The sequence below is a fragment of the Centroberyx gerrardi genome, chromosome 13 (genome assembly GCF_048128805.1).
Source record: "Centroberyx gerrardi isolate f3 chromosome 13, fCenGer3.hap1.cur.20231027, whole genome shotgun sequence".
NCBI lineage: Eukaryota > Metazoa > Chordata > Actinopteri > Beryciformes > Berycidae > Centroberyx > Centroberyx gerrardi.
In genome coordinates, this window is record NC_136009.1 from 12,412,189 (window position 1) to 12,427,453 (window position 15,265).

Consider the following 15,265-nt stretch of genomic DNA (forward strand, 5'->3'; position numbering starts at 1 on the left):
CCAAACTAAAGTCACATTGTGCTAAACCCCTGAATGCTTCCCGACCCAGATGTAGGACGGTAACAGAATAGCATGAGCCCTAAAATGAGCTGTGTGCTGCTGCTGATGTGTTTTTAGAGAGGAGAATGCCACCCTTCATAGCTTCAATACGTCTAATCTAAGTAAAAGAATTGCACGAGGCCTAAAATGAGCGAAGCCATGAGCTGCCTTATATGCTGCTGACCGAGGTAGGTTGCATGTCACGGTTGGGAGAATAGAGCCGAGTGTAGGCAGAGGATGAGCTCACCGAGGCATCCGAGAAATGCTTCAGCTGATTCTCCTCTGTGCAGACACCTAGAATATACAAGGACAGCATGATTTCATTTCAAATATATACTAGACGTATTTACAGAAACAGCTATTGTCCACACAGTACAGTTCATCTCAACTTTTAGAACAAATTCTATACATAATACACAGTAAATGAAGATCAAAGTGTCTCCTTAGATGTGGGCCAAACAGTATATGCAAATACTTAATTGCATAATTTTCTGTGTTTAAGAACTTCACTGACACTGATGTGGCAAACCCTGGTAAAATCTGGTTTGCCTTGACGGAAAGGCAAAGGCTTTGGAAAGAAATTCATAGGCATCAACTTCACTATTTATATTTGTCTAAAAACAGGCATTTAAGCATAAGCCTTTAGATCAAAATGGTTTTAAGATAATATAAAACATAGTACATTCAATCAGGTGTGTCCACACTTTTGACTGGTAGTGTAGTTCCTCAATATGGCTCTTTGACCCCTCTCTCAGATGGTGCAGTAGCTGGTAGCCGGGACAGAGAGGTGAGCCTGGTCCTGGAGAGCTCCACCAGCGTCCCCCTCCACCACCGTCTCGCCCTGCAGTACCTCCTCACACACCTGGCCAAGGTCACCCAGGCACAGCCCAACAACGGCCTGGACACACACACGCTGGGAAAGATCTTCGGACCGCTGCTGATACGGACAGACGCTTCCACCCCCTGGTGAGTTGTGGCTCATTCATGTTTTGTACAGAGATGGACACGACGGAGTGCGCACAGTCAAAATGGTTATAATAATTATGGCCAAAATGACTGGGCGTGTTGGCCGCATTTGGGAGTCACACACAAGTTCACACCACTTGAAATTTGAAACGATGTGAATGGCGCCTCCCTCCAGGACTGAAGGGGAACCGGAAGCACTTTTTTCTTGTCGGGAGTTTTCCTACAGCGCCACTAAAGTACTGGAGTTTTCACGCATGCGGTCGTCATGAGAAGCAAGTCTGCGTTTGTAAAGAGCTCGCACGCGTCTAGCTGCACAGAAAGCATGAACAAGGTGTTAAGGAGGACAAATGGCAAAAGACTTTGACCAGACTGAGCTCCACTTTCATGTTTCCACACCTATTTAGGGGATCTGAGTGAAAATCCTTGAACATTTGGCATGAACAGTGACATAAGCGCTTTATTACTTTGATTGATTGATTGATTGATTGACTGATTGATTGCCAATTGATCGGCAGGTTGTCATCGGATGAGGAGTTCCCTGCCCTAGCACTGGAGCGGCTGCTGATAGAGAGAACAGTGGAGCATGACCTCACTCCTCCAGGTACAGGATTTTTATTAAGAGCAGGACTATGTTTACATTTTACTACAGCGCAAAGACATTTAGATTAGAATGCAGTAAAACGCCATTTATCCAAACCTGTATTACAGTCATTAATAAGCTTCAAGTTATTTCAATTATCTCTGTGTATGTGTGTGTGTGTGTCCAGCTCTCCCAGCAAAGCCAGTGAAGTCAAAAACAGCGCCATCAGCCATGACAGACACATGCAGCCTGCTGAACGATGCTGAGTGGTACTGGGGAGAAATCTCCAGGTAAATTACATGAATCAAATTTTACTGCTCCAGTATATGAAGAATATATGAATTTAGTCACAATAAATGCAGTTTTTCAAATATTTAAAATCTTGGATAAATTAAATCTCTGCCTTGGATGGATCATTTTCAGTTTTTACTTGTTGCAAGTTATATTCATCAAACACACAACACAACATGGCAAGAATGTCTGATCAGGCTACAGTTAGGAAACCCAGTATCAGAGTCATTATTACCATATTTATGAGCTAGCTTGTTGGATGCTGGCACCATGCACTACAGTAGATAGAAGTCCACTCCAACTAGAAATCACTGTCCCCCATTGTACCTACATATCAATCAGATGTTAAAGTCACTCTGGAAAATATGAATTAGCAATATAATACGTATCAGTTATTGGCCCATTTTGCCACAATAGCTCTATGTCCTTTGATTTTTTTTTTTTTTTTTTTTTGACTTTGCAAGCTATGATTATTTTCCTCTGGGAATAGCACTTAAAGTGTGTGACACGGTTTGATTGTGGAAAATTATATTATTCTTTTACTGATAGTGTTAATGGTGTGTAAATATGCCACTGTATTTCCAGGGAGGAGGTGAATGAGAAGCTGCGAGACACTCCTGACGGGACCTTCCTGGTTCGTGATGCCTCCAGTAAACTGGAGGGCGAGTACACCCTCACCCTCAGGTGAAGCAACACTCCTGCTTCTGGTTTAAACTTTGTTGTTGAGCCATTGCTAAAGGTTTACTTGCATGTGAAATATTTTACACAAATCAGATATAGCCAAATTTCCCCTTCTTTCTTATTTGCTTTCATGCTCATTTTGACTCCTGTCTCCCCCTGCAGGAAAGGAGGGAACAACAAGCTTATAAAGATCTACCACCGGGAGGGGAGGTACGGCTTCTCTGAGCCTCTTACCTTCCTGTCTGTAGTGGAGCTCATCAACCACTACCGCCACGAGTCCCTGGCCCAGTACAACGCCAAGCTGGACACCAAGCTTCTCTACCCCATCTCCAAATACCAGCAGGTTGGTCACTTGGTCTTTAGAAGCATCACTTGTAGGGATGTCAGTTTCGGTTAATTTTGCTTTCAATAGGCCGACACCCATTAACCGGTAACTAACCTAATTTTCAAGAAAAAACGCTTAATGACGTGAAATACAAGAAAGTGGCCCTTCCTTTTAGTCCGGCGCTCCATTGACTCAATGAGCTTTTTATATTATGTTATATTACTAGATTTCAGCATTGAGGTGCTTACATTCATGATTTTGCATAGGCATACTAACCTAAAAACCTATTATTGGGAACCGCAAGAAAGTTTCAGAGTGACAGAAACACAGAGCGTCCCCGTAACCATAGTAACTCACTCCTGCCTGCGTGCGCACGGTGCAAGAGGAGAGGGAGAGACGCAGAAGAGCCGCTGACTGAGATTACTCTGAGCACCATGCATGGGAATAAATTACAATATAATAGATTTGTGTATATTTCTCGCTGTTCAGATGGTCTGAATAACTCTCTGCTGCACGGTGCTGCTCTGTCTTGTCTGTCCGTGCGCTGTCAGTTTCCTCTTTTCGCGCCGCGACGTTATCAGTTATGAATTTGTTTTTCACTGCATGAGAAAATGGACTTGTGGCGTGAGAGCGTGTGAAAAGTGTCAATTGCGTGAGTCTCACGGTCAATGCGTGAGAGTTGGCAGCCCTGCTCAGACTGCTAGTTGAGCGGAGTGTGTATGCAAATTAACCTATAGACCGACATGCGTAACCGGTCAAAAATATTCTCGGTGATGGTTAACCCAATGGTTAACCGTTAATCGGTTAACCATTGACATCCCTAATCACTTGGTGTGATGGCATATTGAGCGACAGACTCTTCCAGCTCTTCATATTATCCATTTCAATTACACAATAAAATATCTGTGTGAACTTCCTTTGATTTAGAAATCTGTTTTCTGTCAATAGTTTCATCAAATCACATTAAACATGGGCTGCTTAAACTGGATTTAAGTGTTGAGCTCATCAAAGGGGTTACTGCTGTCAATTTCATTTTATGAAGTTTTTTAAGTTTGCTGTGGGGTTTGCAGTTTTTCAAACGCATTCTGACAGAGAAACTTTTTCAGACCCAATCAGCATAATAGATGTCTCTAGAGATATTTCTGCTGACTGTATCTCTATGTTCACGTGTGTTAAAGTGGCTGCGTGCCTTTGTGTCTATTGCATTGTGGAGTTGGATTTTCCCTTTCGCTAGATAAGCGTCTATAATTTCCAGTTTTGTGGTGTTACAATACATTTGTAACACCATCTGTGCTTTTGGCGCCCCCTATGATTTTGCACCCCCATGCATCATATATACTACATACCTACAGTTTGCATCACTGTTTCAAAGTGAACAAATATGCACTGACTAGTATAGTAGCTGACCACCAAACCATCAGGTTGATGTTATCACTTTCACAGTTCAAGTATTGACTTTATTCACATTTCACTTTTGATTTGTGGTCAACACTGTTTGCTCTTTACATGCAACATAAGAAGTGAGCCTGAAGTGACAGCTCAGACATCGTTAATAATTTTGCTTTCTCAGCTGCGTGTGCAATGACTTCATTGTAAACTGATTGATTATTGCGTGTATCTGCTTTTCTGTTCCGCCCAGCTGGTGAAGGAGAACAGTATAGAGGAGGTTGGAGAGCAGCTGAAGGTTTACCATGAGCAGTACCAGGAGAAGAGCCGCGAGTACGACTCCCTGTACGAGGAATACACACGCACCTCACAGGTATGGGAATTCAACACACACACACACAGTCTCTCTCACACACACAACAGTGAGTGTGTTATACAGTATTCTGGATCATAGCTCATACGTTATACAGGGTAAGCTGATTTCATGTGTCTTCATATCCTGATCACAGATAAGATAAGACAAAACTTTAATAATCCCTGTGGGGAAAATCGGGTTGTTGCAGCAGCAGCGTATAAATAAGAATACAGTAAATGGGAGTTATATAAACATACGCCTCCAACAATTTCAGCACAAAAATATGTTCAATAGAATACATGAATGAAAAGCACAAAGAAAAAGTATGGATTACATTATGATGGGGCGCAGACTTACTTAGACAAAGAAAAAATGAAAGCAGAATATGAAAATATACCAAAAATATGAAATATATACAGTACAAAATAAGTGGAAAAGTTATAAAAATATCAGTATATATGCAGTATATAAATGAGAAGGATATGAGAATATGAAGAATAGAGATATGTGAATGTACAGCATATACAGGATGTCAAATATGTGTGTCAAATTCACATAATAATGTGATGTTCGCATGTTAATGTAGGCAAGGAACATACACTGTATCCTTTACCCTTATGTGTGATTCAGCAGCAGATTAAATGAAATGAAACACTAAAACACCAAATGGAAGATCACAATCTCTCTCTCTCTCTCTCTCTCCTCTTTCTTTCCCTCCCTTTCCTCCTTTCCCTTCCACAGGAGCTGCAGATGAAGCGTACGGCCATTGAAGCCTTCAATGAGACCATCAAGATCTTCGAGGAGCAGTGTGAGACTCAGGAGCGCTACAGCAGAGAGTCTTTGGAGCGGTTCCAGCGCGAGGGCAACGAGAAGGAGATCCAAAAGTAATACAGACAGAACAGATGTGTGCAGTTGACAACAGTTTATGTCTGTGCACAAATTCTGCACAGGATTTGTTAATCCTTTGGTTTCACTTAATGTCACAACTCCCATCTAAATCCATTCTGAAACAGCCATGTCGCATTCCTCCTAATAGACCTAATTTTATTCAATTATAGAAGCAAAACAGCACAAAACTCAAAGCAGCCTGTTGATGTAAGAAGCCAGGTGTTAAGTGTCAACAGAATTAGATTTACTGGAACAGAAAACACAACCAAACTGAGCCAAGCTATTACAGGAGAGCACTACAAACAAGATAATGTTGAAAAGTCTGTTTGTTAAATATTTGAAGAAAACATTCTTAGACTTAATTTTGTCGTTTTCCCCGAATCAGGATCCAGAGCAACTCGGAGCGTTTGAAGTCTCGGGTGACGGAGATCCACGACAGCAAGCGCAAGCTGGAGCAGGACCTGAAGGAGCAGGTCTCCGACAACAGAGAGATCGACAAGAAGATGAACAGCCTCAAGCCAGACCTCATGCAGCTCCGCAAGATCAGGGACCAATACCTGATGTAAGGAGAACTCAGAGTCAAAGACTTCCTCCATGCCTGAATGATAAAACCTTTTGTCTGTGTTTTGTTTCCATGTTAGGGAGTACATACATGCACACACACACCCTCAAACACTCTCACAGACACACATGCACACACACACACACACACTTCCTTATCAAAATGTTATATCTTGTGTATGTAGTAAGCAGGATGTCAGTGTTTAATCCATGGTGTTGTGGCTTTGCAGTTGGCTGACACAGAAGGGGACAAGGCAGAAGAAGATCAATGAATGGCTCGGCATAAAGAATGATGCTGATGAGTAAGTGTGTGAGATGGAGTAGGGGCTCAGCAGCTTGTACTTCAGTGACTGGGTGATGTAGCAACTCAAATTGTAATTTCAGTAGTGAGTGAGCTTAGCTTCCTTGTTCATTGCACAAGTTTTCTCCTCATCAGTCTGCTTTGTTTCTGTGTTTCCAGCTCCTACTCGTTGGTGGAGGACGATGAGGGCTCGCCCCACCATGACGAATGCACCTGGTATGTGGGTGACATCAAACGCACCCAGGCAGAGGAGATGCTGAGAGGCAAATGTGACGGAACCTTCCTCATCCGTGAGAGCCAATCACAGAAGGGCTCCTTTGCCTGTTCTGTAGTGTGAGTTTTTTTTTCTCTCTGCCAGTGTTTCCTCTGGGGCTTTTTGTTCAAAATCCACCCTAAAACTCTTTAACTCTGTTAAAAAGCTGTTGGTGATGTACCTCACATTTCTGGGCCCATTTTGTTGTTTGGTGGTGTATTTTTCTTATTATAACATAGACAACCTGAGATATTTCCAGCACAGCTACAATGGAGTTTGATTGCAAAAAATGTTTCAGCTATCATCATACAGGAGAAATACATTGTAGAAGAGGAAGAGATACCAATTTCTCCACAATGCCACAAGACATGTTGCGTTTTACTCTTGCTCTTACTCTCACTATCACTATTACTCTGTCCACCTGCACATACAGTATAACCATCAGCTGAATGGAACAAGTTCACCTCTGTTTTCTGGGGGTTTTCAAATGTCATTCTGGGTAATGTAGGAAATCACCTACTGAGTAGTAGAGTAGATGAGGCACTTCATCACAAAATAACTCTGGGATGAATTGAACATTATAGATTGATGATATATAACAGTGTACGAGCTTCTACGGGTGGAATTTTCCTTTAATAGTAATTAAAATGTGCAGTATCAGTTGAGTTATTATATCCCACTCTTTTTCATTTCAACAATAGGTAATTTACTATAGACACATTTCCTTTTGGAACAATAGCGCGTCCTCGAATATAAACATGAGTCTCTGTCTCCTTGTTTCCAGTGTGGAGGGTGACGCCAAGCACTGCGTCATCTACAAGACAACCACAGGTTACGGATTTGCCGAGCCCTACAATCTCTACTCCTCCCTCAAAGACCTGGTGCTCCACTACAAAAACGTCTCCTTGGTCCAACACAACGACCAGCTGAATGTAAACCTCGCCTACCCAGTTCTGGCCCGCTCCCAGAATCAGAACCAGCACCCCAGATGAATTCGCCACCAGCAGTATAGGACTCCAACCAGGGTGGGAAACCAACTTTTTCGCTCATTTGCATTGGAAATTTTTTTTTTCAACCTCTGAACAATGGTTGTTAACCTGTTAAAGTGGCTGGTAGAATAGACTTAGCAGCCACGACCAAAATTCACCAGTGTTTGGCTGGCGGCTGGTGCTAATTTCCCACCCTGACCCCAGTCTAGCAAAGAGCACTCCTTGCTAACAGCATGGCTTCACACAAAAAAAAAAGCACACTACTACCAATAACTAAGCACTGTACAGTTAACCTGGCTGACGCGGTGAGAAGTGACACAGGGAGGGCGGCGCATTAGCCAGCCGCGACTGTACAGTGTCAGTTATGAAAAAAACTGTGAGAAAACCACGAGAAAATATCTTTGATACAGAGAAAAAAAACATTGACTAAATGTTGTTAGAGGACGACAAAATAAGCACACAGAAAATGATAGCGGGACGGAGAGAGATGACGGAGAAGAAGAAGAGGAGGAGGAGGAAGAGAGACCGGTCGGCAGATGATGGGAAAGATTACAGGTGGCGCTTTTGTTTTTGCCTTTGAACGCCTGGTAACTGTCCTCAGACAAAGGCCCGAGCTGTCATCCCCAGACTGCCTGCAAACTCTCCTTAGACAAAAGCCTGAGTTGCCATCCGCAGAAAGGACTGGCTTGGCTAACCAGGCTGCTTGCTTCACACCACCGAAGGCGGCTAAGAAACCTTGGACCAGGGGGGAGTAGTCACTGGAGCCTGGGGGGACGTGGGGGTGGGGAGGGGAGGGGAGGGGAGGAGGACGCAAGGAACGCTGGGAGTTAATGGTGTCAGGGGTTTCAAAACGATAGATTCGATTTAAAGCTTGCTTAAGTGCCATAGTAATAGCTTTGAATGACCACAAACCTGTGTCACGAGAACAAGGGGACACGTCGAGGTTGGAAGCAGGGAGAGACGGAAGCAGGGAAGGAATGGTTGTCTACACAGACAAAGCTACAGCTTTAAAAAATACATACATATATATTTTTTATGAAAAGATCTTTATTTCCAACTGCTGTGGCTAGTTGCTCTCTCTCTCTTTCTCTGGGCCTCTTTTTGAACTGATGAGGTACAGCGTAAATATTACAGAATAGAATTGCATGGTACATATTTGGTATATTGTGAATATATAAATACGGTGTAATCACAATACACTAGATAGAATGGTACATTGATAAATGCAGTTCCATGCGATTCAGGTTTCCCTCCTACTGAAATCATGGATCATGGAAAGATTCCTGCATCAAGCTTGTTCTTTGTTTCAAACTTACTCTTCTTCCCTCTTTTTCATCCTCTTTAATACTGTAGCCACCTGTAGCCATTGACTAAAGGCATAACTGTTAGTACTCCTCTAAATGTGTTTATTTCTATATGCTAAAGACACTTACAGAGCATCAATCTATGTGATTATTGTATCTTCGGTACTGTATTTGCTTCGTCTCTAGCTAGGCAGACTGTTTTACTGGTACAACGTTCTTGCAGATGTTTTAATGTTTTTGATGCAGAGTTACTCACGGTACTTCCCCCCCCCCCCTGCACCTGACTGTTCATTTTTGTCACAAGCTTGACTCACAGAGCTGTAGAACATTGATGTACAGAAAAAAAAGAAAAGAAAAAGAAACTCTCAAGAGACGCAGTAATATAACTCATGTATATTACAGATACACGTGCAGTCAGTATGTGACCTGGCACAGTTTCATCGCTGTATTTTTTTTGTTTGTTTCATAGTTTTTGCTATGCTCTTAGATTCTGTTTAAGGATGCACAGTATCCAGCTAATGTGAGCCAAATGAAGGATGTCTTTTCATGTAGCAAAAAAAAAGAAAAAGAACCAATCATTTGCCATTTAGCAAGGCCACAATGGTCTGAGAGATTACCTAGTTCAGTATGCATGGAGTCCTTCTTTTGGATTGTTTTTAACTTGGCACCAGTGGTTGATACTTGTGCTTTTTTTCAGTGCATATATATTGTTGTGTTGTAGGACTATGCACAAGACAATAGTATGTGGATAAGAATAGGTTTTAGATTTACAGACACAGTTCCCAGAGCAATTCCCTCCCTATGTTCTGTGCTGTGGCAGTGGATTTCTCCTGTTCCCTCATGTTCGTGTGGCTTGAGGTAAAGATTGTACCATCTCTGTTCTATCTCTCTTTCAAAGCACAGTTCATTAGTGTGGAAGCAGGTTTATTCAGTTACCAGTCTGTGGTCGATGAAACGAGGCATCACGTTATGCCGTTTCGGAAATTGAATATGTTGGAGTGATTTACAGAGGTGATTTTTAATTTCTGGAGATGAATAATCTCAGATTTCCTACATATTGTTAGACCCGGATTGCCAAAAAGAAAAGAAAAAAGTATTTTTGTAGAATGGGTGTAGAATAGTTTAAAGTCATTGGGAAAAGGAAGTTTTAAAAAAAAGAGTGCAACATTTTTTGAAGGTTGCATGTTTGTCATTTTGGCTTTTATTTCTGAGTTGGGGAGGGATGAAAAGGAAGACGAGTTTCATTCCAAAATGAGATATTCACCATTTGAAATAATTGACACCTACTCTACTGGGCATGAAAGTAAAGTCCAATATGGGTTGCTGTTAAAGTTATGTGTCATTTTAAGACCCATGCTTGCAGAAAACACAATGTTTTTGAGGACAGAATCATTTCGCGTTTTGAAATATTGATTGAGGAATTTCTGGTAGCAAACAGATAAATCACATTTTGAAATGAAACCCTTCAAAAAAAGAATTAAAAGACACAATTTTGATTTCAATCAAGAATAATCAATGGTACTGTACTTTGCACAGTTCTTGGCAAGAAGAAAATCCCAAGAATTAAACTAGAAGTGACAGCGGTGCTTCTGATGAGAGGGCTATAAAACCAGTTTGTTCAATGAGAAAGATTAGAAGTGCCTTTTGTCATTGTAATGAGCTCATCTCTTCTCCTCATTGTCATTGGAGCGTTGCTCCTCAAGATGGTGCCACCACCACCACATGCTGTGCTCCTTCGTTCATGCATTTGCCACTTACCTAAGTCTTTCTGGTAACTGGCAAATGAGCATAGTTGTTGTTGTGTGTGTTTGTGTGTGTGTGTGTGTGTGTGTATCGGTGTGTGTGTGTGTGTGTGTACGAGCAGGACTGTGTGCATGTTGTAGATAAGTGAGTGACGGAGAGTATTTTAGTTGTGCCTCTTTGTTACATCTATAGTTGTTACATATTCCTTCTTTTTATGGTGGGGGCTGTACAGTAGCTTGGTGCTGCTTCTCATTGCGCACCCAAGCTAGTTTTCTTTTAGGTGTTTGTTGGATATTTCAAGTATATTTTTGAGTTAAACCAAGATAAGATAGAAATGTGAACAGTACACATCAGTGGCCCAGCCCAGTTGTTTGAAGCCTAAGCTCGTTTGATAAGTTCTCAAGTTAACGCATGCAGCATTTCTCAGTGTTTTCTATTTCAAGTCGATTCCCTGTGAACTAGCAATCTGGTCGAGTCACCCGCCACTGCTGACACATTCATTATACTGTCCGTCGGACCAACATTTTTGTGACTGCACTTTTTTTCTGTTCCACACACTCTCCAGTGTGTCTAACTCCCAACAACCCGACTGACCCTAAGTAGCAGCGGTGAAGCTCAGTTGTCCTCGATAGTGTTTTTTTGTTTATAGTTTTATGGTCTTTCCGTACAGTATATCAGGAATGATTGACATTCTCACTTTGTCTTGATGATATTGGAGTGACAGTATATAGTGTACAGTATACACATTTGGTTGTGTGGTCAACGACTGTCATGTAATTCTGATGCTTTTGACCAAACATTGGTGGAATGATGGTATCCATGATTGCAAATTTTTCATTATATAATTAGTTTTACTATATAGACTATATAAACTCTTTAATACTTTTTCAAGCCAACTTTAAGGAGAGCTACTGGCTCATTATGCAATTTTTGTCCACACAGCAAAGTTGTCCAACTTAACAAGACATTTAACAAGTCATTTAATTTTCTCGAAACAAGTCGGGTGAAAAAATGCCAACTGGGTGAGAAAGTGTCGGTTGATTCCAAAGCAAATCAACTTGTTTCATTTGAAAAGTGGCACAGTTCAACAAAGTGCAGCAAAGCTCTTGAAACAAACTGAAACACATTGGAAACAAGCGCAATTATCTCAACCCAGTGGCAGAACTTTTCAGTTGCTTTAAGAAAAATACAAATTTAAAACTGAATAGAAGAATAAATCACTTGTTAAGGTGTATATTTTTGCAGTGTATTTAATCAGTCTTTCACCTGCTATCGATGCCATGTTAATCACAGATATTAAACATCTAGAAACAGTGCAACTTTAGTGACGGTGAAACTGTGGTTACTCAGTGAGATGGGCGTGAAATGGGCAGACGATGAAGACTTAACATTGTGCTTTGACTCGGAGTTGAGACTTCAGCCCCACTTTTGGTAGATGTAGCTCTGAAACTCCAAATGCTCATCTGGGTCATCTGTTTGATATGCATTTGTGTCAGAGCTTCTTGAAAAACATTGTTTTCTATATGACACATGATCATTCAAGGAATTAGAAATATATTTTCATCAGCTTTGGTACACTGTAAATTATATTTCTTGAAATGGCCTCATGCACAAAGCACATGTTTCACTGACTACAAAGAACACACACATTTGGTGTCTATTAAGGTTTGAAGAACGAGAGGCATACTAGAAAATAAATATTTTGAAATATATACTTAGATATCTATATTTTTGGATTGTGTAATTCTGATTTGGATTATGCTTGAAACAAATCAGAAAGAGGCTTTGATGTGAACGTGATCTTTTGACTTGCTCCACAGCTGCTTTGTATACAACAGGGCGAGCAGTTTTCCTTATTGAAACGCACGCATTTCTACTAATCAGCTTCAACGAGCTTCATCACGATCAGCAACAAACTTTGTGGTTACATTGGATACGGTCGATCTACATTCATGTAATCCAAAAAGCATGATTATCAAGTGCGTTCAGAGGATGAGGCAAGCTCATGTATATGTGTTAATATTTACAGAGCTCAGTCTATATGTTAAGTGCAGTCTTGGCTGCTTTGCATTTATTCAACATTTGAGAGGAGTTGTTGCTTTTTTCTCAAACGTGAGAATCTGTTTTTTCAGTTGAGAGATTCTGGTTTTGAGAGTAGAGGCAGTGTTAAAGTTGCACCACAAAGGATACACTTAAGGTGGATTGGACCTAGAGATCTGCCAGAGAGTGGGTGCTGATGCTGTAGCATGGTGCCACATTAGCCATCTTACCATTGGCTCTCACTTTGGTATATCTCTGTGGTTGCTGTTTTAAAGAGGGGCATTTGGCCTGGAGCAGTACACTCAGGCAAAATTGCCAATACAAAAAGACAGAGGGTAAAAGAAAAACTCATTAATCTGGCCAAACCTTCACACAACACTTGGAAAAACAGGTACACGATTCAATGGTTCGGCAGCACTCCTTTGAAATACGCAGACCTTTGTACATGGAACAATGATGGCATTAGAAAGTGTTCATTTATGGTGCCTGAGTATATTTGTTTTTTTGGTTTTTATCTGGCTTTTTAAAAAAGCTGATAGATTTGTCTGTCCAAGTGTTTGTTATCTTTCGTTGTTTGTTTATATCTGTTAATGATAACCTTACAGAACCTATAAAGAAAAAAATAAGCTAGCTTGAATTTTTTCCTCCATACAGAAAAAAAAATACAAATGTTTACAATATGTAATTAACCAAATAGCAAGTATGCGTTTGAGAATCAATCTGTCTGTCCCTTAAAGTGGCTGTGATAGATTGATTTGATTTATATTTCTTTTTTTTTTTTTTCTTCTGTCATTTTAAACTTGAAAATGTTATGACTGCTTGTTCTCTTTTCCGTTTTGATTTGTTCCTCTTTTTTTTTTACTTGTCAAAACAGTGCTCCCTCAGTATGAGAGCGTAGTAATTATTACCACCATTAGAAACACGGTAGTTCAACACGATCATTTTACCACGGTCCCAGAGGGCAGAATGGTCTCCTCCTCTAGACGGTTATTCATCAGTCTGTCATTCTTTACCTGCTGACTACTCCACCTTACACTGAGCCTTGTATACGCAGGACTGAATCCTAACTTGAGACGCCATTGCATTTTACTATGTTCATGGAGGATTTACACTTAGGTTTGCCATTTATATACGTATGGTAGATTTCAGGATGACTTTGCCATGTGTCTCTCGGGTCAGGACTCAGGTTCAGAGATTTTATTAGGGATGATCCCCACGTGTTGTGAATAAGAGTAGATGCACACCACTCGGTGAAAATGCTTGAGTATAGTTTTGGGTTGAGTCAAATACTTAGTTGGAAATTCAGGAACGACTGTCAAGAGGCATGATATTCTTGACTTTGCACTAAACAGCAAATAATAAGAGTGAAAGAGCAGAAGAGTGAATAAATCGATCTATCAGTCAAAGTAGAGTTTTTGAAGACCAAAATCTATCCGGTATAATCTCACCTTGTTTGTACTGAACCTTTTAAAATATGACGACTCAGTTTAAAACGGCACTTTCATTTCCCTCTTGCTGCCTGTATCTCATCTTCTCATCACTCAGTCTAAACTTGGACCTGAAAGGTTGCCATTTGTTTGATTTGATGTGAATGTCGTAGTATTTGTCACTGGTGTACAGTAGTGCAGTTTCATGACCCAAGACAGGATCGGCTGCGGTGCATTCGGCAACTTTGTGGGCGCAGTTGAAGGGCAGCAGCACCCGAGGAGACTCGACTCTACTCTTACACTTACTACATGGCAACACCTTGTTGTCCTGATACATTTTCTTGTACATTTTTCTCCCACGTCTCTTTTCAGGTCTTGTTTCCAGGAACGGTGCCCTGCCGCGTCGCCCACAAAGCTGCTCAGTGAATCCCGGCCTCAGCAACAGCAAACAGATGTATGATTCTTATTGTGTAGTGTGACGTGGTCTTCTCTTTCTTTCAAAATGGTGAATGGAAATGAATGGGGGCAGTCAGATAAAGCTACTCTACACCAAAGTGCAATTGAACTCAGAGGGAGCACTGTTGGTTCAGCCAGTAGAGGCCTATTGGTTGTGGTGTGCACAATCTCTATGCACGTTAAGATGGTTATTCTCCTCTTCCCTTGTGTTTTCCTTCCTCCTTTTGGTCTGTCTTAATTCAGATGCGACATTTCTTCCTTTCTTTCCTTCCCTCTCTTTCTTTCTCTCTCGTGTACAGCTTGCTTCAGAGTTGTGTTTGTCCTCAGACAGGTACTCTTTCATCTGTACGGTTCTTTCTTTAGGTTGATGCAATGATTTTAAAAGACAATAAAAGATATATAAAATGAGGTCAGGTGTCTGTGGGGTTTTGTCTGCGTTGTGTTGGCCTACTTTCACTCGCCTCATCACCTTGTCACGTCACAAGTCAGGAGGTCTGTAGTTCAGTCATAATTCTTACATTCATCTACTTCAAACTGGTCACATACTCTTGGGCTGGCTGAAGGACGATCCCATGTTTTTAGCACTCACTGCAAATTTGGTTTAATTTTTGGGGGTCAAAAATAAAAGTATACTGTATTTATCATGTGATTCTCAAAATCCATCCTTCTTGACTATAGTA

General features: G+C 41.1%; 2 protein-coding genes across 2 annotated transcripts in view; both read left to right on the forward strand.

The window, feature by feature from the left end:
• pik3r2 (phosphoinositide-3-kinase, regulatory subunit 2 (beta)) overlaps positions 1–8,356 on the forward strand; it is a 29,623-nt gene extending 21,267 nt beyond the window's left edge. The window contains exons 6-16 of the mRNA XM_071896346.2: positions 795–1,005; positions 1,521–1,606; positions 1,773–1,875; positions 2,462–2,560; positions 2,720–2,900; positions 4,522–4,641; positions 5,365–5,507; positions 5,897–6,073; positions 6,303–6,374; positions 6,533–6,706; positions 7,411–8,356. Coding sequence (XP_071752447.1) covers positions 795–1,005; positions 1,521–1,606; positions 1,773–1,875; positions 2,462–2,560; positions 2,720–2,900; positions 4,522–4,641; positions 5,365–5,507; positions 5,897–6,073; positions 6,303–6,374; positions 6,533–6,706; positions 7,411–7,618 — 1,574 coding nt within the window. The 3' untranslated portion in view covers positions 7,619–8,356. The remainder of the gene's footprint in view (positions 1–794; positions 1,006–1,520; positions 1,607–1,772; positions 1,876–2,461; positions 2,561–2,719; positions 2,901–4,521; positions 4,642–5,364; positions 5,508–5,896; positions 6,074–6,302; positions 6,375–6,532; positions 6,707–7,410) is intronic.
• The window catches only part of LOC139909315 (gamma-interferon-inducible lysosomal thiol reductase), a 108,860-nt gene that overhangs the window by 86,363 nt on the left and 7,232 nt on the right, over positions 1–15,265 (forward strand). The window lies entirely within an intron of this gene.